At 49.7% G+C, this 23,061-nt stretch overlaps 1 protein-coding gene across 2 annotated transcripts; it reads left to right on the top strand.

The window, feature by feature from the left end:
• The first annotated feature begins 6,286 nt into the window (after nucleotides 1–6,286).
• Cdx2 (caudal type homeobox 2) lies at nucleotides 6,287–11,410 on the top strand. Of its 2 annotated transcripts, none has more exons than XM_021163692.3 (3): nucleotides 6,287–6,824; nucleotides 9,922–10,067; nucleotides 11,156–11,410. In XM_021163692.3, the coding sequence occupies exons 1-3, from the start codon at nucleotides 6,287–6,289 to the stop codon at nucleotides 11,408–11,410; spliced, it is 939 nt and encodes a 312-aa protein (XP_021019351.1). The 2 variants fall into 2 exon arrangements, with proteins under 2 accessions (XP_021019351.1, XP_085692477.1); XM_085836351.1 differs by having other exon boundaries at nucleotides 9,898–10,067.
• Nucleotides 11,411–23,061: the final 11,651 nt, after the last annotated feature.

Below are 23,061 nucleotides of genomic sequence, written 5' to 3'. Positions count from 1 at the left end.
TAACTGCATTTCAGGGCACCGGTTGGGCACCTGGCGTCTTGGGTGGTGGGGTGGGGGACCAGGGGACTTGAGTGGTCTACTCATGGACTCTTCCAAAGGAGTGCTGGTAGCCCAAAGGCCAGCGCAGGATGCTCGATCCGGGACCTGGGAAAGACGGGTTTCGGCAACTCAGACCCCTTTCTAGGGAGCCAAGTAGCAGAGGCGGGTTCCCACACTGGCAGGTGATCGGTGTTGCAGAGAGATGGTCAGTACTTTCCTTCCTCCGTATCTGGGCTCTAACAGTGACAAGCCTGTGCCTGGCGCTAGTCCTTGTTTCTTCTCTGTTGCGCAGCATGCGGGAGACCAGGCTGCGCTGCAGGCACCTCAAAGTGTTCGCTCCTGTGAGCCCAGAAAACTCCAGGAGGACGCAGGGATAGCTGTTTTGCATTCGGTGGGAACAATTAATATGTGACTTAGGAATTCTTCAAGAAAAAAAAAAAAAAGATTGAAAAGGAAAAAGAACCAGACAGTCTAATTTGAGGATAAGGTGTTTTGACTACATTCGGAAACCAGACAGTTCATTCGTGTACGCGCGCTACACACACACACACACACACACACACACACACACACACACACATACACACACTGGAGCGATGGGGGGTGCTTCCTTCCTCACCTTCCCCATTGTCACTGTCCCTTACAAAAACATCCGAGCCCAGCAGGCAAACTCTCCTGTTAAAGGGCCACCAAAGCACAAGGCTCAGCTCAGAAATCAGGAGCCCATCTCTGTGAGCTTGGGTCCAGTCACTTTTGTAACTGGAGACTGTGAATGGGGCTTTAAAAAAAACTTATTCTGTGCCTTGACTAGTTAAGGACTCTAGTAGTTAAAGAAGGGAAGAGCGACCGGGGAGACGGGAGACACACATTCAATTTGTAACCTTTACTCAGTTTATACTGACACCTTTCCAAGTTGAGTCACATGATATCAGTTTCAACTTTGTTTTTTATGGAGATTTTCTTTCCTTCTTCACCCCTAGAAAGTGTTTACTATGAAACAAAAGTAAATGAAGACCTTTATAGTCAGTTGGAGAAAAATCTAGAATGGAACTTCCAAAAAAAAAAAAAATGCATCCAAGCACTGAAGTGAACAGGTGCTTCAGAGAGGAAGCAGTATGGAATGTGGTTAGAGCCGCAGCAAGTGGAGAACCTGATGGATCTGGCATTATGATGTATATAGGGTGGGAGTTTGAGGCCCCAAATCAAGACAGCTGGTTTTGTACTGGGGTTATGTGTCCAGGGTGGCACCAACAGACACAGTAATAATTAACGTCTGTACAGACTGCTATGTGTGGCAAAGACATAGTGGCTTGTCTAATGCTAGAGCCTTCCTCAGGTCGCAGCGTTAGCTGCGAGGCCTTGGAGGATCACCAGTTCTCTCTGGTCTTTGTAAAATAGCAGTGTGTGCAGACTCTGGGGCCCCCACCTCCCCCACTCCCCCACCCCACCCCCACCCCCCCACCTCCCCATTCTGCAGTTAGGTAAGGCAGCCAGTCAGTGGCTACTCACTGAGACTGGCTTGTCTGTACTCCTCCCCGAACTGGCCACATAAAATTTAACCTGTAGGCTTTCCTTGGAAGAGATTTTCATATGACAAACAAAGGTCATTCCAGGCCTGAGACAATGGTGAGGGAGCTTGTGTTAGCAGAAGGCCCCCCCCCCCAGGTGATGTTTGCTGCTGTGAGCCTGAGATACTAGCGCCACACACCACCACTATGAGAGCAAAGGAGAAAACTGAGTATCTCCGATTATTTGTTTTGCACCCAGTGCAAAACCAGATTTCTAAAGGCACACATGTAACCCTTTTTCAACAGCAGTTTGTTTGTTTGTTTGTTTGTTTGTTTTTTAAATCTCTTGGCTGTGAGAATATATTTTGGACAGGAGAGAAGAACCAACTACACCCCCTACATTGGATCAGAAGGCTTGGTGGTCCCTCTAGAAGAGGCATAAGACAGCTCTGTGTCCCACCTAAGCTCTGGCATCTTAGAGTAATAACAAAATATCAGAGTAATAACAAAAAAGCTCGGCCCTCAAAGGCCTTGCATGAATTCAGGAAGCTTTCCTTATTTAGAGAGGACCAGGCACCCAGGGTGCTTAAGGGAAAGCAAGCTTCCGTTTGCCAGATGAGACCACATCTGCTCTTGCTAGCAGCTGTGGGCAGCTAAAGGCCCTTCTTACTCCTCTGGGTGGACACTTGGGTCGCCATTGTAGCTTAATGAGCTGGACAGGTGGCAGACTCTGGGGAAACCCTTCAGAATACATAGCACTATTGACCTCCTTCCCAGGGATGTTAGCCAAGAGGTTTGCAGCAGGGTGGGCTGGGTGCCGTTGTTGGGGCCAGTTCATGCATTATTGAGTCTTTCTTTGTGTGGATGGATTGCCGTTGGAGTAGAGTAGCTGAGGACAGATTCCCAAGATCCCAATTAAGTAGAGCACTCTCCCTGCCTGACAGAACCGAGAGAACTCACCGGAAGCTCTCCAGCTCTTCCTGGCTAGTTTTTATGAATGGGCTGCTTCTTTACTGAGCTCAAACTTGTCTTCATGGGACTCAGAAAGAAGACTTAAATGTTAAAGTACTCTGTGTGAGGTGGGTCACCCACTCCCCAGCTGCAGGAACCCCAGATGTGGGGCAGAGGCCAGGTCCTGTCACAGTAGCTGGAACAGACAGAGAAACTTTTGAGCAGAGTTTAAGGAGTACCGCATCGGCCTGGTGAAGGAGCCTGCCCCTTCCTGTAGTCTCTAATCCTGTTCTGTCCAGTGTGTCCTGTGTCCCTGCCCCATCTCCCCATCCCCCCACCCCAGTCAAAGCCCCTGCCCAAGTCACCAGCCTGGATGCTGAAAAGAAACCCTCTTCAAAGAATGTATAATGGCCTCTACATTGTCAGCAACAAAGGGAACCAGGTTGGCTCTCTCTGCAGTCTTCCTTTGGCTTTATTTACCTGGATCTTTTTTTTCCTTCCTACTCTCTCCTGCCCTGGCGGCTAAAGGTTTGTCAACATGGAGGACGGGTGACAAGATAGTGTGCGGAAAGAAGCCACCTACAGTGAAGTTGGGGACAGTCAGAGTGGTCCCTTATAGTCTCAGTTCAGACAAAAACAACCCAACAACAACAAACCCTTAAGCATGCTGCTAAGCACTTCAGCTCAAGAGTAAGGGAGTCTAGAGAGAGGACTTTGATGCATTTTGCATTATGTTATGCTAAAGGTGTGGACCAGCCCCTTGTCTAGAGGACATGCATGCCTCAGCCCAGTGGGGATTTCCAGAGGATGGGCAAGGACCTGTTAAAACTGTCCCAATGGAAGGACACCCAGGACTTCCTTCTTGTTTGTCACCTTCTTCAGAACTCAGGACTGTTCTAACAACCCTGTCCCTTGAGGGGAGCCAGCTTGACCCTTTCTTGCCTGAGAGGGGAATCCATCCACGGGGAATGGGGGGTGGTGGAGATAGAGGGGTGTTGAAGATTGAGTCAGAGACCACCACTCCTTGGCTTCTTTCTTCTCTCCAAATAGCCAGGCTCTGCTACTGCAGTCCTGTCCAGGCTGCTGCTGGGGCACCCAGGTTTTTCAAGTCAAGGAAACCAGTTCCTGTTAGTATCATTTTCTATCCTGGGTCCAAGCACCCCAATTAATTAAAACTCTCTGTTGTTTGGTCAGCTCAGAGGAACTGGCTTGACCTGGGGGGAGCACAGTAGCTCTGTTGGTCTCCCAAGCGGTTGGGTGCCCAAACTGGAGTCCTTTCTGGAGTCCTTTCTCCGTGGCAGAGCACAGAGACACAGCTGGAAAACAGGGACAATTAGCCAGTGGCTGGCAGCCCCGGGGGTCATAAAAACTCAGGAAGTGGCTACCACAGGGCTGAGGGAATGGCTGTCCCTAATAAAGTGATTGTTTCAAAGCAATGCCAGAATGCCGGCATTCGGAAGACACAGGCTGGGCCTGGACCTGGGCCTCTGCTCCAGAGCTTAAGCCTGGGAAGGGATGTGAAGGGTGGAAGGAGGGATTGAGTCTCAGGAAGGGGAGGGAGATAGTCCTAAGATCAAAAGTCTGCAGTGCCTACCACTTAACCTTCCACATTCTGGCCACCCCCTGGGGACTTGAACACCCTTCCTGGTCCTTCCTTCTGTAATGAGGTTTGGTTCCTCCAACCCCACACCCACCCTCAGGTTTATTTCTTGGAAAGTAAGATGACACCTTTGCTGTTCCTGCAAGGTACCTGGGAGGGCTTTAAAGAGGAGCAACAAGGGTCCTTGGCTTCTTGAGGGACAGCTCTCGAAGATCAAGCCACCCCCCTGGTTTTAACCCTTCTTACAAAACACAAACTGTCAGGAGGGTGTGCAAGTTTCCAGAGCTGTAAGAAATGCAGGAGGTGGGAATTGAGGGGATAAAGGAGCCTGGACAAGTGCCCCCCAGGAAGGACACACAAATGGATACACAAGTGCAGGTCTCTAGGGAGGAGAGAGCATTGTCACCATGCTTGGGTTGCAGACAACCATCAGCATGACTGCCCAGCGTGGACCTGGGTAGTTTGGAACATCATGTCTGAAGTGGCGGCCCCAACCTCACCAAGCTGCCTTTACAGACAGACTAAAGGGCCAAGGTTGGCTTTCTCCCACACCCACAGGATCTTCTGTAGGATTCCACCTCAGCCTTGGCCCAGAAAAGTATTTTCTTCTGTACAGTAATGAATAGCGACAACGGTGGATTCATTCCATGGGATGAAAAGCAAATTTCTGCAGAGAGAGCTTTCACTTTATAAAGGACAGAGTGCTGTTTTAAACTTAATTTAATGCTTTAATATTGATTTTATTATTATTTATGGGTATGGTTGTTTTTGACTGCATGTATGGCTCTGTATCACTCATGTATGGTGGCTGGACACCAAAAGAGGGTGTCAGATTTACTTGGGCTGGAGTTCTGGAGTTGTGAGCCCACCAAATGGGTACTGGGAATTGAACATGGGTCCTCCGCAAGAGCAGGCAGTGTTCTGGCTGAGCTATCTCTCCAGCCTCAGAAGAAAGTATTTTTAAGCATGACATAAGACAAGAATAACTAGATAGGTGTCAGCACAAATATTTCCCTTGATTTAAAAACAAAACAAAACAAACAAACTCTTAAATACACTCAGGAAAAACACAAGTGTAATTGAGGAAGTTTCAAACTGAATATGTCGTGTAATTAGCATTTTGCTTAAGGGATAATATATCAGGATCCCGGCCATCCACTAATTACTGCCTTCCATATCGTGGGTCCAGTTGTTGGCTTTGAAGAGGGTTTCGGTTGTTTAATGTAATAGTTTTTAAAAATGAATTGCTTTCTTTGAACTTAAATCTTAACTGTAAGACAAATCCTGGGGTGTGGGGCGCAACCTGGAGGTAGAATGTCTTTTCTTTTTCGTAGAGGCCGAGTGGTTTCCTTTGACAAGGAAATAAATGTATTGCTGAGGGTTGTCCGTCCATCCATCAGTCTCCTCCTGGTTCTCAGAGCGGGAAGGAATAGCCTTCACCGCAGCCCTACAAGCCACCTACCTCCTGGGTTGGTCAGAACGCTCTTCAAAGCAATGACTTCTTTCCCCCTGCCCCCCCTTTCTTGACCACCTCCTGCCTGAGAATGTACGAAAGGCTGCGCCCGCCCGTCTCCAAACCCAGCTTCCCACCAAGCCTGCCTTTCTGGACTTCCCAAGGCGTTTGCAAGTCTCTTCATTTCAGTCTTTGAACCTGTGATTGGAGGTTAAAGTGCACCCAGGTTGGAAGGAGGAAACTCGTTGCAAGAAGGGACTGAATATTCAGCTGTGATCTGGTCGCTGGCCTCTCAGGAGCGCCCCCCCCCCAACTTTTAAAATGCAAATCGTGTTTCTGGGGGTGGTGGTGGTAGGGACTGTGTGCGTAGCGCGCTGCGCCTCGACGTCTCCAGCCATTGGTGTCTGTGTCATTACTAATAGAGTCTTGTAAACACTCGTTAATCACGTAAGGCCGCTGGCCTGGGACTCCGCGAGCCAACCTGCGGCGGGTCATCCCCGCCTCTACAGCCTACTGGCAAGGAGGTGGGAGGAAAGAAGGAAGAGAGGGGAGGAGGCAGGACGGAGGGAGGGACTGCCCGGGAGGCAGAAGCTCTGCAAGGAGCCGGCCGAGCACCCTGGGCTGAGGTGCAGCCAGCTACCTTTATCTCTAGCCCCCTGCGCCTCGCGCCTCTGGCAGCCTTCAACGTTTGTCCCCAGACAGCATGGTGAGGTCTGCTCTGGGTCCCTCGCCACCATGTACGTGAGCTACCTTCTGGACAAGGACGTGAGCATGTATCCTAGCTCCGTGCGCCACTCCGGCGGCCTGAACCTGGCTCCGCAGAACTTTGTCAGTCCTCCGCAGTACCCGGACTACGGTGGTTACCACGTGGCGGCCGCGGCGGCTGCTACGGCTAACTTGGACAGCGCTCAGTCCCCAGGACCATCCTGGTCCACCGCGTACGGCGCCCCTCTCCGCGAGGACTGGAATGGCTACGCACCCGGGGGCGCTGCGGCAGCCAACGCGGTAGCCCACGGTCTCAATGGTGGCTCCCCGGCCGCCGCTATGGGCTACAGCAGCCCCGCCGAATACCACGCGCACCATCACCCGCATCATCACCCGCACCATCCGGCCGCCTCGCCGTCCTGCGCCTCCGGCTTGCTGCAGACGCTCAACCTCGGCCCTCCGGGGCCCGCAGCCACCGCCGCCGCCGAACAGCTGTCCCCCAGCGGCCAGCGGCGAAACCTGTGCGAGTGGATGCGGAAGCCCGCGCAGCAGTCCCTAGGAAGCCAAGGTAAGCGGTGCCGGGGCGCGCCCCAGGTCCCGCGTGCGTTGGGGCTGTCGCGGGCTGTCTGCCAGCTCCTAGCCAGGACAGGAGAAGGGGCAAAGGGGGAAATACAGGTGGATTCATCCCAGGAGTGTATATTTGTGTCTCGCTCCCCCAGGTTTGTTTAGGGCAGTACCCCATTGGCAACCTCGGGACGCCTTCGGAAGCTCCCGGTAGTGTCCTAAGCACTGTCGCCCGCCGCGAGCTGAATCGTGCCCTTGAGTTGGCTGCCTCCCGCATTCCTTACACCGTTCCTGGCCGAGAGGGTCCGGCCGCTTGGATTCCCTTTGCTGTGCCTACTCAACTTAGCTACCTGCTTTTCTTCTTCCATCTGAGGTACCCCCCCGAAAGGGTCAGGGAGTGTGGAGGCTGCGCCAGGATCAGTTTGGCCATTAGGGTCTATTGAAGGGGTCGGTGCTGCTGCGAGCACAGACGCCGCGGTGCGCCCCTGGAGAGAAGGCGGAGCCCCCAGAAGCCTCAGAGGAAATGGATCCCTGACTCTTCCCCCTTTCTGCCAAGCAAAGTCTCTCATAGAAATCCTCTCTTAGCATCACAGCGGACTCGGCTTCTTAAGAAGGTTTCTTCCTGATCCTTCCCTTCTAGAATCTCGTGTGTCTGAGAGTGTTGTGTGTTGGATTCGGGAGCTTTTTCACGAAAGACCCGAGATTGCCGGTCTGTGGGACTCACAAGCTCTGTTTGCCCTTTCTGATGTCCAGATGTGTATAGGAATGGGAAGGAAGTGAACAAAGTGTAACAGGGAGTGCTACTAAGAGTCCCCCCTTTTTTTGTTCCTTGAAGCCTTCTCCAGCTCTTTGAGCTTCCGCTTCTCTGGATTTGCTTCTTGTTGGCACAGCCGGGCCACATGCCCGGGTTATGGCCACTTTGAGGAGGTTTATAGCCAATTACAGCCGTATAAATCAGAGCGGCACTTGGGGGCCTGTCGCTGGACACTTCTGCGTCACTGCGCACACCCCGTCAACATCTTGGTGGGCAATGCTGCCGGAGAGAAGCCTCCAGATTAGCCTCCAGTGGGCTTTGACATTGTCGTTTCCAAGAGGACTTACTCCTAAACCGGTTCTCCGCATAAACCCTACTTTCCCAAGCCTGCCTGAAGTGGAGGATCGCCGGTAGGGGTCTTAGCCCTCCGAAAGAACTTTTGCGTTCAGGGGGTGGGTGGTCTGAGACTAGGGTCCTGGGAGGGGGAGGAGAACCTCGGGAGCCCAGGCCGCGGGGTCAGCAGATGAGAGGTCGCTGTGAAGTCCCGCGCCGAGGTGGCAAGACCGCTGTCGGCGCCGGGCGCCCTTGTGATGTTAATGTAGGGAAGCTGTGGCCCGCAGTGCCGGAGCCCGACTCTTCTGCAGAGCGTCATCTGTCAAGGGGCAGAGGCGTGTACGCCGCCCGGCCGGCTTTGATGTACACCTTTCAGCCCGGCCATTGTCTCTTTTAGGGCCCGGAAAGAGGGTGGTGACTTTCGCAGTCAATAATGAATTCTGACAACTCCTTCTCATCCCTCCCCTCTTCCAGCCCCCCTCCTTGGTTCCCAGGGGGTGCGGGGCGCCTGCAAGCCCTTGGGGAGCGGACCGCAGGGCTCACGGATCATCTTTGCGTTCCTCAGCCAGCGCGTGGTGCTCTAAGAGCAGCATCCGTTCTAGGGCGAGGACCGCTGGGGGAAATTGTTCTGCGCCTCGCTTCCCAGGTCTGATAGTTTTCCTTAGTACTACAAGCTCTTTGCTATTCGGTCTGCACACTTAAGATTTGGTTCTGTCGTCTTCTGTGGAGTGGGGCACTAGCGAGTGTGTTACAGGCTCCAGTGAGCCCGCTCGGGACCGGTTGGATCCCTTTACTTCCAAAGCCGGCGCGGGGTCGGGGCCGCAGCGCCCATTCAAATGCGCCTGCGGGGCTGTGTTTATGTTAATGCTCCTGGCGGGGAAGGGGATGAAAGCTGAGGCCGCCATTTGCTCAGTAGTGGTAATTCAAACAGAATGCGGTTGTTATTAAGGCATTGAAAGCGCTTTTCTTTGATAAGATCGCCTTGTCTTGCATTGTTTGCGGCTGTGTTCCCCTTTCAGCGGCGGGGGGACCTCTCTCTGATCCCTCCTGTATCTTCCCAGGACACTTTTGTTGTGGTTTGCAAAGGTTTTTACCTGAACAAAGTCAGCCTGCGGGGCCTTAAACACCCCTGGGCAACTCCCACCCCTTAGATCTCCTTGTTCAACTAGGCACTGAGCACTAAAATCTATCTGTTCTGATGTGAGATCTCTCCAACTTTGGACGTGGAACAGTTCCTGGTCAGCATTCTGTCCACAGAAGCAACCCCGACTTAACCGGGTTGAATAGCCAGACTCCAGCCTGATCCAGCAGCCCCGCGCTATTTGTCAAGGTCCTTCAGTAAAACAATCAATCCAAGATTTAATATGTTGACTCAATCCAATGACCACAGGTCACTTGGCCAGGATAGTTGCCTCGGGGGATAAATGGGGAATTAAAAAAGAAAGAATGCCTCAGGCCAAACCTAACTGGGCAGGTGTGACGTGTTCCAAGTAGAAGGATTTTCCTCCTGACAACATGGAGCTAGCACTCAGAATTCCAGGGCAGGACTTTGTGTGTGGTACTGGTGACTGGTGGGGATCTGCCAGCCCCTGCATCCATCTTTCCACTATATTGAAACAAAAGGTAACTACCAGCTTACCCTGTCGCCACATCCCAGGTATTTTCAAAGTGGGCTGCCGTTTCGCTTCTAACAAGTCTGAAAATGTGGATATTGATATTCCTGGGGACTCTGGTCACTTTCCCCACCGCCCTTTTTTCTGATCCTAAATATACTATATTTGATTTATGGAAAGGAGTGGGGGCTGTGTGAGAGGTGTTCTTTTCAGGTTAGTTGTGCCTCCAGGCTTACACACCCCCTTCCTCAGGATCCTGTGGGTAGATATTGTCAACCTGGGTAGTAGACACCCACCTCCATCAGTGGATGGAAAGAAATGACTCCTGGGTTAGGGAAGTTTGTCATTACCTATGACTGATGGATTGTAGCTCTTAGCCAAAACTTCTCCTTCCTCCACAGTGAAAACCAGGACAAAAGACAAATACCGGGTGGTGTACACAGACCATCAGCGGCTGGAGCTGGAGAAGGAGTTTCACTTTAGTCGATACATCACCATCAGGAGGAAAAGTGAGCTGGCTGCCACACTTGGGCTCTCCGAGAGGCAGGTGGGAATCGCCTTTCCTGGGTCTGGTTATTATGGCCTGGGGCAATCTTAATGGGTAGCATTAGAAAGTTTGGTTGAGGGAGCTGTTGCCTTTTGAGAATCCTTGAGTGTCCAGTTGTTTTTGCCACTCTTTCAATGGATCAGAGAGCTGTAAGGGAAAAGCCAAGTCGAGACTGCAAGGTGGAATTGCACTTGGACAGAGAAAGAGTGACTGGAACCATGGTTCTCAACCTATGGGTCGCGACCCCTCAGCTTGCCTCTCAAATACACTGTGCTTTATAACAGCAGCAAAATTATAGTTATGAAATAGCAATTAAAATAATTTGTGATTGGGGGTGTCACCACAGCATGAAGAACTGTCCTAAAAAGAAAAACAAAGGTCCAGTCTACGCATACAAACTAAAGAGGCAGGGGCTGGAGAGGTGATGCCAGCGCTTAAGAGCACACACTTCTCTTGCAGAGGATCGGGAGTTCTGTTTCCAGCACCCATGTCAGGTGGCTCACAGTGTCACAGTGTCGGCTAACTCTGATTGCAGGGGACACCCTGTGCCTCTGGCTTCTGTGGATATATATGGATGTATACAGACATATACACATAGCAAAGATAAAAAAAAAAAACCCTTGAAATTTTTTTTTCTTTAACACAAAAGAGGCCCTTCTTGGCACACCAACACTTTCTGTAGGGAAAAGGGAAGGAACAAACAAGACAAATTCATAGCCAGAAAGTTTAGGACAAAGTTTCATTGTCTGTGCCAAGGTGAAGAAGAACATCGCAGTACCAATGAGCTATGGGAGCCAAAGGGTGACCCATGAGGCACATTTGAGCTGGCCAACCATTTGTATAGGGAATAGCTTTCGTCATGGTTCCGTTCCCTGGTTCTGAGGTTCTGTTGCTAGTAAAGGGTTTTTTGTTTGTTTGTTTTTTGAAAGCAACTTGGGGAGGGGGCAGGCAAGTAAAGAGGACGAGGCTGGCCTGGCTTTGGGAACATTTCCGGCATCGAGTTAAAGCTCGGTGAAAGAAGGACGCTCCCCGGGTGGCGCCATTTCTCCGTTCTTATCTTCTTCTACCTTCTATTTTGTCGTCTCTAGGTTAAAATTTGGTTTCAGAACCGCAGAGCCAAGGAGAGGAAAATCAAGAAGAAGCAGCAGCAGCAACAGCAGCAGCAGCAACAACAACAGCCTCCACAGCCGCCGCCACAACCTTCCCAGCCTCAGCCGGGTGCCCTGCGGAGCGTGCCCGAGCCCTTGAGTCCTGTGACCTCCTTGCAAGGCTCGGTGCCTGGTTCTGTCCCTGGGGTTCTGGGGCCAGCTGGAGGAGTTTTAAACTCCACTGTTACCCAGTGACCCCTCCCGTGGTCTGAAGCGGCGGTGGCACAGCAATCCCAGGCTGAGCCATGAGGAGTATGGACGCTGCGAGAATCCTCAGAAGAGACCCCTCTCCTCCTACCCACGAACAGCATCTACTGATGGAGATTGAGGACAGAAGATGAGTGGGATTGTGGACCTCAGGGGAAGACATGGTTTAGATTTTATTTTTTTCTTTTTAACTTTTCCCATTCTGACTTTTCCTGCCAGCAACGACAAACGAAGTGATTCCTGGGGCTTCATCGTTCATGCTCTTTGCCAGGACTGACTACAGACATGAAGCTTTCAGCCTCTTTTGCCCCAGCTCTTTGCCTCTCTGTATTTCTGTGTGGAGCTGAGGAGAGAGTGAGGCTGGATGGGGTGGGGGTAGCAATACTTGAGCCAAGGTGGCTGTTTCCTGCTGGCTGCTTTCTGAGAACCAGCTGGCCGTCCTGCCTCGGGCCAGGGACTATTCAAACTACAGGAGCCAGAGGCAGCTAAGATAGAAAGCTGGACTGACCGAAGTCTGCAGAACCTCCCCCACCAGGTGGTCTGGGCTTTCTTCTCCACAGATCAGGAAGGGGTGGTGGGTTCAGGGGCTGCGGTGTGAGGGGGTTGGTTAGCCAACGCCAGGCCCCTGCGACAAGGGCTTGTTTAGAAAGCCTGTCACCAGAGCTGCTGTAGGCGGAATGTATGTCTGTGTTGTAAATGCCAGAGCCAACCTGGACTTCCTGTCCCTTCCCTCGTCTTTGGCTGAAGAAGACCGGAATTGTTTGCTGCTGTTCGAGTCACTGATCTGTGTAACAAGCCAAACAAGCCTTTTAAAAAGCCTTCTTGATCCATGGGTAGAGACGTTGTATGGTGAAGGGAAGTCGGGAGGGGGGGAAGGGGATCCGAACACAGTTGACTTTTATTTTGTAAAAAGACAAAGATAAACGAACTTTAACAGATTTCAGATCATGAATTTTATCTTCTTTGGAATTTGAATGAAATTTTTATTATTTTTTTCCTTAGGAAATAAAATATCTTCTCTGGTTGCAAGCTAAACGTGTAGGGGTGGAGGTGATGAGGTAGAGAAGGTTGTCTGGGCAGCCCATTTTTTTACCCAGGAGCTGAAGGAGCAAGTCCTGAGCCTTCCCCCACCCACCCCCCCCATGCCTCAGTCCAGCAATGGGCTGTGGAATGTGTGCTTTTCCTGGGGGTGCCTTTGGGCAAAAAGCTCATCACAACGGTTAGCTGCTTCCAGCTGCTGCAGAATCATTCGTGGGGGTGGGGTGAGAGGGCTTTAGCTCCCTTCTCAATGCAAACAGAAGGCAACTTCCTCCATTAGCGACCCCCAACCAACCCAGCCACCACGCGCGCGCTCAGGTATGCCCTTTAGCCAATCAAATTGAGCGCAGCATTGACTACTATTTTTTTTTTTTTCTGTTCTTTCAAGACAACGCTTTTAGGACAGATAGTCCTCTGAATCCCTAGGTATTTTCATGGCCTCCCTCTGCCTACACTCCTTTCTAACTACCCGGAATGACATTATCTTCCCACTCCCACCCCCACCAAACACAAGAATTCAAGATCAGAATAAGATCCAAGAGGTGGCTACTTATCTGCCTGATCTGCTGCCTCTCCTGAGTGTCTGGGTCCTCTGGCTAGGTCAGAAAGGAAAACTTTACCACTTCCATTTAGGACTAAGCCGTGCCCTAAAGTACTGGATTCACATGGAGGGAGGAGGCAGGCAAGCAGGGCAGGGAGTCTCTCGGTTCACCACCCCACCACCCGGCGGCACCTCCCCGGTTTCTCCACTCTAACAGGTGGCGAATTTGCTGTTAGATTGGGAAAGGTGTCTTCAGTAGGAAAGGAAGGGTGTTGGAGACTCAGGGGGGAAGCTGCGTGGGTGTCTGCGGGGCGGGGGCTCCCCAGGTTCAGGGCCAGGTGATCCTCGTTGCCCCCAGGTGCTTCCCGCCCCAGCTAGGATAGCAGCCCTGCGCGTTGGCCGCGCCCACACGCCAGCTCCTCGCCGGCGGCGCGGTTGCTATGCGTTGCTGTGAAACGCCTGTCAATAAACTCTGTTTGGACAGTGGAGCAAGAGCACAAGGGTTGTTTGCTTAGTGGTTAGAGGTTCAAAAGTCGGCATTGTCCCGCTGCACGCGATTACAAGTCCCCCCCCGCCCCCCACTCTTCCCGGGGCTCTCTGGCGCAGAGATGATGGGCGGGGGGGGGGGGCGCTCTGAAACGCAACCAAGCTCGCAGTAGCAGACCCTCCCCCTCTCCCGCTTTCTGTAGCCTGAGCCTTCCAGGCCAAGGGAGGAGGGAAAAAAGGCCCTTCCGGGCCAGTGACGCTGTAGAGAGCTTCAGACCCAGAGACACTGTGTCATCGGTAAAGCCAGCTGGAGGAAACGTGGGATGTGGCGCGAAGTGGCAGACCAGCCTCAGTTTAGAGAGACTTGTACCTGGAGCTTGAGGCTGTTTTAGAGCGAATAATCGAGAGGCTCTATAATGCTCCAGCTCCGGGCCCTTGAGACATCAGCTCTGGGTTCAGGCCGCTAGGAGGCGCGTGTGCTCTGGGAAGAGCTGGGGATTGGCCTGTGCTCTGCGCTCAAAAGGGCTCCAGATCCTGCCCAGCTAGAAAATTTCAGCCAACGCGTCTCCTCACCTCAGCTGCTGTCACACCAAGGCACCCGAGATCTCCCAGGATAGTTCTTGGCTTGTAGAAAATGAGTTAGGGTTGAAGGTGTAGGGATGGGACACAGCGCACTAACAGGGCTTAGCATGTGAGAAGGTTCAAGTCCCCAGAGCTCACAGTCCAAACGCCCAAGTTCAGACTGCGGGAGATTCTTGGATCTGTTGACTTTAAGAAAACAAACCTGGAATAGAGATTCCTCACCATTCTAAAAGAGCCCCTTTGTACCGTTTCTCTCTTTTTTCTTTTTCTTTTTAGATTTACATTACCCTGAAGAGATGGCTCAGTGTTTAAAAGCATTGACTGCTCTTCCAGACGATAAGGGTTTGATTCCCAGCAGCGAGACGACAACTTACACCCTTCTGTAACTCCCACTAGTCCAGGGGATCTACCACCCTCTTCTGGCCTCCTCAGACGGGGTGCACTGGCACACATACACGCTGGCAGAACACACATGAAAGAAAGATAAACGGGATAAAACATCAGTACGGGACATGTATGGAAAGACGCAGGCTGTGTCCAGCTATTTTTTTCCCCCTGTGAACACTGTGTTGTGTCATTATACCCATCTAATAAAGTTAAAGTTTGAAAGGCGAATTTAGTATTTAATCAGATGCTTACATTAGTCAAGAAAATAAATTTTATTTTAAATTTTAAAAAATTATTTTTTTATTATTTATTTATATAAATACATCATAGCTGTCTTCAGACACACCCGGAGAGTGCATCAGATCCCATTACAGATGGTTGTGAGCCACCATGTGATTGCTGGGAATTGAAGTCAGGACCGCTGGAAGAGCAGTCAGTGCTCTTTAACTGCTGAGCCATCTCTCCAGCCCCAAGAAAATGAATTTTAAATAGCAATTAAAACAGAGAGCCAGTTATTTCCTTGCCGTTGTGATGCATAACCATCAAGGGAGAAAAGACAGCAACAGGAGGCTGCTGAAGGCCAGAAGCAAACTTTGGGGCCTGTCATTTGCACCACAGGCTGCTCTTTCAGGGTCAGTCGACCTTGGGGAGGTCACAGCTTTCCTATCTGTATAATGGGAGTCAGGTGGGAGGTTGTAGGTATCTTTACAGCACACACTACAATTGAGCCTTCGAAGGGACCTGGCTGCTTTTTATCACAAAGCGTCTTCTGAAATGTGCTCCAGGGCCCTGACGGAGACCCTTTGAATAGGATAACTTCTGGAATCCTGATGCAATCACCCCCTTCCTGGAACTTCTTTTTTTTTCTCTCTCTAACTCCTTCAGCCCTGGTTGCTCTGACAAAATAGCCTCCAGTCTGTCCAGTCTCCTCTCCACCCACAGCTTCTTCATACCCTCTGGGGTGGCAGAGCCCTGACCTGAATTCCAGATGTGAAGACAAGCAAGTTAACTGATCTGATCGCTTCCCTGTTCCTCCTAGAAGTGTCCAAACCCAGCTGGTTTCCAGGAGAGTGAAAAGCGGTCACAGGCGCCTCTGAGGTCTCCTTACCATTGATAAGTACTTTTCCTCCTTTTGTTTTGCTTTTTAGCTCAAAAGGGGTGTGTGTGTGTGGAACTGACCATCTTCCTTTGGAAATTATCAGCATCCCGACAGCGCCTTATTAATCCCATACGGTTCCAGGAGGCATCCCAAGAGCCAGCTGTGGCTCTGACTGAACTAAGGTTCACTCTTTCCTCAAGTGTCTTTAAGGCCAGTTGTGACTGTAGGATACCACGCAGGTGTTCCTGATGACAGCTGGAGGAACAGCTGAGTGACCCCAGGGCCAGACAATCACTCAGTGTCTCAATGTTTGTTTGTGTTTGTGTGTGTGTGTTTGCCTTAGCTACAAACCAGAGACTAAATCCACTTCTTATTTCAGATTTCTAAGGAATGTTATGAAGTTAGATATAGAAAACAGCTTAGAATGTGTTATTACTATTATCGTGAGACTGGGTTTGCCTGTGTAGCCCTGTCTGTCCTGGAACTTGCTGTGTAGACCAGGCTGGCCTCAAACTCACCTGCCTCTGGAGTACTGGAATTTAAGGCATGTGCCACCCCCCACCCCCAATTCTGAACTTTTTTTTTTTTTTTTTTTTTTTTTTGAGACAGGGTTTCTCTGTATAGCTCTGGCTGTCCTGGAACTCACTTTATAGACCAGGCTGGCCTCGAACTCAGAAATCCGCCTGTCTCTGCGTCCCGAGTGCTGGGATTAAAGGCGTGTACCACCACGCCCTGCTTTTTTATCTTTTTTTTTCCTTAACTTTTTGAAAAAGGTATTTGTTCTTATTTTGCCTCCAGACATGCATGTCCCTGTAAGAATGTCAGGTCCCCTGGAACTGGACGTAGTTGTGAGCTACCGTGTGGGTGCTGAGAATTGAACCCAGGTCCTTTGGGAGAGCAGTCAGTGCTCTTAACTGCTGAGCCATCTCTCCAGGCCCCCAGTTCTGAAATTCTTAAGAAAAAAAAAAACTAAGCTAGTTTTAGTGGTCCACATCTTTTAATCCTAGCACCCAGGAGGCAGAGGCAGGAGGATCTCTGTGAGTTTGAAGTCAGCCTGGTTTACAGAGTGAGTTTGAGGATGGCCAGGATTACACAGTGAGAGTCTGTCCTCACTTTTGTTTGTTGGATATAGGCTCTCACTGTGTAGCTCTGGCTGTCCTGGAACTCACTAAACCAGGCTGGACTCAAACTCTCAGAGTTCCCTGCCCCTGCCTCTTGAGTGCTGGGATTAAAGGTGTGTACCTCTACACTGTGGCTGTGATCCTGTCTTAGGAAGAAAGAAAGAAAGAAAGAAAGAAAGAAAGAAAGAAAGAAAGAAAGAAAGAAAGGAAGGAAGGAAGGAAGGAAGGAAGGAAGAAAGAAAGAAAGAAAGAAAGAAAGAAAGAAAGAAAGAAAGAAAGAAAGGAAGGAAGGGAGAGAGAGGAAGAAAGAAAGAAAGAAAGAAAGAAAGAAAGAAAGGAAGAAAGGAAGAAAGGAAGGAAGAAAGAGAAAGAGAGAAAGAGAAAGAGAGAAAGAGAAGAAAAAAAGCAGGCTTAGAGTAGCACACACTAGACATTCTTTTGGGAGGAATCCAAGCAAAAAGGGAGGGGGCAGGCGTATGCATGATCTTTTGTCTTCTTTGTCTCTACTACTCAAACACGAACATTTGCCTTAACAACTGAGCATCTCCAAATTGGAATTTGTGACTAGCAACAGCAGGTATTGATACTATCAGCTAAGTTACCAAGCCCCGGAGTGAAATGACCAGTCTATTTTATTTCCTGCAAGCTCCGGAACAGCTGATGTTTGACATTTTCCCAGGGATGAAGTGGCTACTCAGTCATCTCTCCATGCACATACATTCCCGTGCACAATAATGTTCAGCTCATGCATTGGGCTCATGTGTCTAGTATTTTGGTGGTAGTAGAACCCCAGGGAGTTCATAGACATCAGTTTTAGCTTCTTTTCTCTTTTCTTCGGGCTCATGCCTTGTCACAGGACGTGTGAGGTTAGCCACCTACTGTCATAGCACCTTCTACCTGCAGCAGGAAGGACAGTGTAAGCTTTCAGAAAAACAAAAAACAAACAAACAAAAAACGCTACTTGAGGGCTGGAGAGATGGCTCAGTGGTTAAGAGCACCGACTGCTCTTCCAAAAGATCAGGGTTCAACTCCCAGCACCCACACGGCAGCGCACAATCATCTATAATTCCAGTTCCAGGGCATCTGATGCCCTCACACAGACACACATGAGGACAAAACATCAACAGCATCAATGTGCATAAGAGAAAAATAAATAATCAGAAAATGCCACTTGACAAGAAAATCCTCTTTAATTTCAGGGAAGCAAACACAGAAAATAAGAGTTAATCACTGCTATATAACATACAGTGGTCTGTTATGTGGCATCTAGGTTATTTGAATTTATTGATCAATGGTGACATCCAAATAAAGATTAATTACCTCCACCACAGATTTAGGAGTTGTTAAAAGTGACCTGGGCCACGTGGCTTTAATTCCACCACTGGAGAGACCGATATAGGTGGATTTCTGTACATTTGAAGACCAGTTTAGACTATATCTATCCAAGCTTCAGGCTGGCCAGGGCTACACCGTTGAGACTCTGTCTCAAAGAAACAAAGCAAAATAAAATTCCTCAAATGAATTAAATAACTAAACAAAGTTATTTTAGACCAACAAGAAGTAGCCTGAAACTCAGGAAGTAGTTGAGGCTGGCTGGCCTTGAATTTCTAATCGTTCTGCCTGCCCCTCCTAAGTTACAGGCATAGCTCAACAACAGCTTTGGCCCACAGCTTTCAGTTTATTCCTTCTTCACTCTACCCCGGAGAAAACAGTTTGAATTTGAGCCTGATTTTTTTTTTTTCCTACAGAATTCCTAATTGTCTGAAATATACTTGGGGTAGCACTGACCACATATCAAAATACCCGTGTGCAACCAAGCCACTACGGAGAACAAAGGTCAGCAGACTTAGCGGCAAGTACCTTTACCGACTCAGCCATCTCGCCAGCCCCACTGTTTTTAATTCGAAACGCTAAGGCAGCAGCCTTGTGTATCTCCTCCAGGTAACAGGAAGAAGTCATTCCAGCTTCCTGCAGGCACAGCCCAGGCTCCTGCGTCTTCCCCAAGGTCACTGGAGCAGCCCGCCTCCCAAGGCACACAGGTGAGTCGCCTTCCTCTGGAGGAGGGCCAGAAGGCGGCGCTCTAAGCCCCGGGAATGTGTGCCCGGGGAGCGGTCACAGCGTGTCCCTAAGCGTGGCGACCCGCATAAGACTGCAGGAACTCAAAGCCCTTGCACCGCCTCTTCCAATGCCTGCACCTAGACGCATCACTGTGAGATTCAGAGCACCTTTTAGCACTTCTTTGAGGAGCTTGGTTCCGATGAGAGCCTTTCCTAATTACTTAATTGTCTAATTAAACATGCCCTGACTTTTAATAGTTATATTTATTTTTAGAGATAGGTTCTCACTGTCGCCCTAGCTGGACTGTAACTCATTAAGTAGTCCAAGCTAGGATCTGCCTGCCTCTGCTTCCCAAATGCTGGGGTTAACTAAAGACATATGCCACCACTCTCAGCTGTTTATATGCTCATTTTAAAATAAATATTTATGTACGTTTGCTTGCCTGAGTTAACATAATTAGAAGAGGACATCAGATCCCCTGTAGCTGGAGACGGTTGTGAACCTGTGGGTATTGGGACCAGCATTCGGTCCTTTGCAGTCCTAGATTCCCTCTTTTTTTTTTTTTTTTTTTTTTTTCTGTGGGGTCAGGGTAAGGGTGCGGTTGAGACAGGGCTTCTCTGCGTGTCCCTGGCTGTCCTGAAACCCAGGCTGGCCTCAAACTCACAGATGCCTCTGCCTCTGTCTCTCTGCCTCTGTCTCTCTGCCTCTGTCTCTGCCTCTCTACCCCTCTGCCCCTCTGCCCCTCTGCCCCTCTGCCCCTCTGCCCCTCTGCCTCTGCCGTGCTGGGAATAAAGGCAGGGGCCAATAGGATCCCAGCTTGATTCCCTCAATTTTAAACAGCACAAGCCTCTAAATTCGGAGCAGCGGGCAACTGGCCACCCGGCGCTGACATGCCTGGGGCTAGGAGCACCTGGAGTGGCCTCAGGCCTCAGACCCTGCTGAGGGCCCCAGGCTGCCCAGCGGATTTGTGCAGCTGCTGCAAATCTGTCCCCACCTGCCAATCACCTATCCCAGTGCGGGACTCTTTTGCGGCCGCATGCGCACGAGGATCCGGTAGGGGGCGCTTGCTGCTCAGGCTGAGCTCAGGGAACCCTGCGACCGGAGAGCAAGGTAAGGCAGTCTGGGCACAGCAGGATTGGGTGGCACCCAGGGCTGAGCAGCAACACTCCGGCCCTGCCGCTGCTTCTTGGCTTGGTGGCCAAGGACACCAGGCTGGGGTCAGCCCTAGGGGGATGTTTCATGGCACAAGGTGTGAACGGACCTGCACATTTCTGCCTTTCCGGGTTACATGTGTATTTTCTCCCCTGACTCCTCTTTAACAACTGAAGGCGAGGTGTGCAAGCTGTGTGTACCAGGGCCAGGTCCAATCTCATCTCAGCCAGAGGGATGCCTCTGGTTTGCCTCTCATTGTCATCAAGTCTTGCGCAGTGGCCTGCAGCTACCGTGAGTGCCATTGAGCCCAGGAATTTAGCCAGTCTGAGTAATGTAGCAACAGCCCCTCCTCCTCACCCCTCAACACCAGACATTTCCCTGGCTTCTGGCAATCTGGTTTCTCCTCTTGGCTTAAATTAGTGGGTCGGAGGACTGGTGTGAACCTGGGCCCCTTTTGGGGTGTGGAGAAGGACGAATGACTCAGTCTTGTGTCACAGCTAAATAATTTACTCAGGGCCCTCTCTTTGGGTAGTTTCCTGCCCCGCACCCTGCTTTTGACTTCCTGCTTTGTGAAATCCAGGGAAGAGAAAGGCTGGGTTTTAATATAAGTTAATGTTTACAGTGGCGGAGACACATGTTTCTCCAAACACCTAACCTTGTGCTGTCCTCCCCACTCCCCGCTTCCTCTGAGTAAACCTCTCTCCTCCAGCAAGTCTTTCAGAAATGGAGCCATGACTTGGACACGAGGGTACATTCTGAAAATCAGGAGTCTAGAGAGTAAGAAGAAGGGCAGTTGGGCCCTGTTCTTCTCCCAAAACCACATTCTTTCCTGGTTTCCAGCAGAGCCGAGCTTGTGGCAAAGGTCGAGCTTGTACACAGTCGCTGCCACAGACAGGAGTAGCGCCCCCTTTCCCCGCTAGCCTTGCCCGGACCCCTTAGAGGGCCGGAGAACACAACCTTAGAGATAAGCAGAGGCAGGCTCAGTGGGGGAGAGGAAGTGGCCAGCAAGCCAGCCAGCGGCAGAAGTGGAGAGGCAAATTCGCTGAGTTTCAACACCCAGAAAAGATGTTAAAATGGGTGGGTGGGAGACACCGTACAAAGAACACCCCTGTCAAAGCCTGCCTGGGGTTGAGGTTCTATTAATGCACACCAACAACTCCCTCAGACATTTCCTGCCAACGCCAACACATTTAAATGGTGCAAGGGTGAAAAATGGGAAAAAATATGCAAACGTTCTTTCAGGATTGTGTACATTCTAGCCGGCTGGGTTATTGATGTTGCTCTGGCTTAAGCAATTCCAACCAAGATTTATGTGTGTGGGAGCTGGAGAGATGGCTCAGCTGTAAAGAGCACTGGCTGCTCTTGCAGAGGACCTGGGTTCAGTTCCCATCACCCACAGTCACTCATATGGTGCACGCTGTAGATATGTACAGGAAAAAACACAACTGGGAAAACAAAACCAACAAAAATACCCAACACTAAATCAATCAATCAATCATCAATCAATCAATCAATTTTAAGTAAAGAGAATTGTATGTGTGTACTTACACATATATGAAATAATCTTTCTTTTCTAATATTAAAAAAACATAAAAATGGAAACTAAGTCACATTTCCTTCTGTAATTTCTTTTCTTTTCTTTTCTTTTTTTTTTTTTTTTGAGACAGGGTTTCTCTGTGTAGCTCTGGCTGTCCTGGAACTCACTTTGTAGACCAGGCTGGCCTCGAACTCAGAAATCCACCTGCCTCTGCCTCCCGAGTGCTGGGATTAAAGGCGTGCACCAACACGCCTGGCTGTAACTTATTTTCTAAATCTGGTATTGGAAAGATGTGGTTATTTCCTAAATCATTTTGTGTATGCCCAACAAATACTTTTTTTCTTAACTTCTTTTTTTTTTAATTTAGATTTATTTATTTATTTTATGTATGTAAGAACATTGTAGCTGTACAGATGGTTGTGAGCCTTCATGTGGTTGCTAGTAATTGAACTCAGGACCTCTGGAAGAGCAGTCAGTGCTCTTACCTGCTGAGCCATTTTGCCAGCCCCAGATATTTTTTTAATATTCATTTTATGTGTATGGGTGTTTTGTCTAAGTGAGTGTCGGGTGCTTACAGAGATCAGAAAAATGATACCAAAACCTCTAGAACTGGAGAGATGTATGATTGAGACCTATCATGTGGGTGCTGGGACCCAAATCTAGGTCCTCCGAAAAAACAAGTGCTCTTAACTGCTAAGCCTTTTCTCCATTCTCACAGCAGGTTATTTTGGATGTCTATTCAATTAGAAAATAGGTATTGTGATTTAAATTTTTTTTATTTATATGTATGTGTCTAGGTGAGTGCATGTGGTTGCCCATGGAGGCCAGAAGAGGTTGTGTGAGCCTCTGGAGCCAGAGTTATAGGTGGTTGTGAGCTGCCCTAGTGGGTGCTGGGAACTGAACTCGGGTCCCCTAGAAGAGTGGCAAGTGCTCTTAACTTATGAATCATTGGGGTGGGAGTTTCAGGATTCTTTGGAGACTCGGTTTTCTTGTGTGATGTTTTCTGGAGCTGTCTCACGAGAGGATGTTTTGTTGAGAACAGACACATGCTGTTTTTCTGGAAGCTGCCTGGTGTAAGAGCATGTGGCATGTTGCTGGAATGGACGCTTGAGAGGATGCGCGATGTTTGAAGAGAGCATAACCCAGCAGACCGTGGACAAGGCTCTGGCATTGACTCACATTGCTCTATTTGCTGATCTTCACTGTCAGGACTTCCTAGAGAGAAACACACCAAAGAATGTCTGGTGATATTCCAGCTGCTTCTTCAGGCTTCAACCAGCTCATGCCAAACGGCGAAGCCTCGCCCTTTCTTCTGGATGGAGCCACTGCTGCTGAATCAAGTGGACTGTACTGCTGACAACAAAGACGGGAATTGCCCCACAGAACTACTTCTAAACAGGTCCAACGTCCCCATTGTCCTATTAGCCATCTTCCTCCCCTACCTTTGGTCAGTTGGCTCTAAGGGAGGTTTAAGTATTTTAAAACCTTTATTAAATTAGGTTTTGAAAAATACAAGCCTACAAGTCATCTCTTCAGCTCCCACTCTCAATGTTTATATATCAACACCAGAATTTTACTTTCAGTTACTCAGTCATTTCTTTTTTTTTTTTTAAAGATTTATTTATTATTATATCTAAG

This window comes from Mus caroli, unplaced genomic scaffold (assembly GCF_978045245.1).
Source record: "Mus caroli unplaced genomic scaffold, Mus_caroli_1 scaffold_4, whole genome shotgun sequence".
Lineage (NCBI taxonomy): Eukaryota > Metazoa > Chordata > Mammalia > Rodentia > Muridae > Mus > Mus caroli.
Note: the sequence above shows the minus strand (reverse complement) of the source record. Positions and strands in the feature narration are given on the sequence as shown.

What these genes read in the sequence shown, in the direction of transcription:
- Cdx2 (XM_085836351.1), top strand. Translation starts at nt 6,287, where the DNA reads ATGTACGTGAGCTACCTTCTGGACAAGGACGTGAGCATGTATCCTAGC. An exon ending in GCAGTCCCTAGGAAGCCAAG is followed by an intron (nt 6,825 to 9,897) that starts GTAAGCGGTGCC and finishes TGTAGCTCTTAG; the next exon opens with CCAAAACTTCTCCTTCCTCC. An exon ending in TTGGGCTCTCCGAGAGGCAG is followed by an intron (nt 10,068 to 11,155) that starts GTGGGAATCGCC and finishes TGTCGTCTCTAG; the next exon opens with GTTAAAATTTGGTTTCAGAA.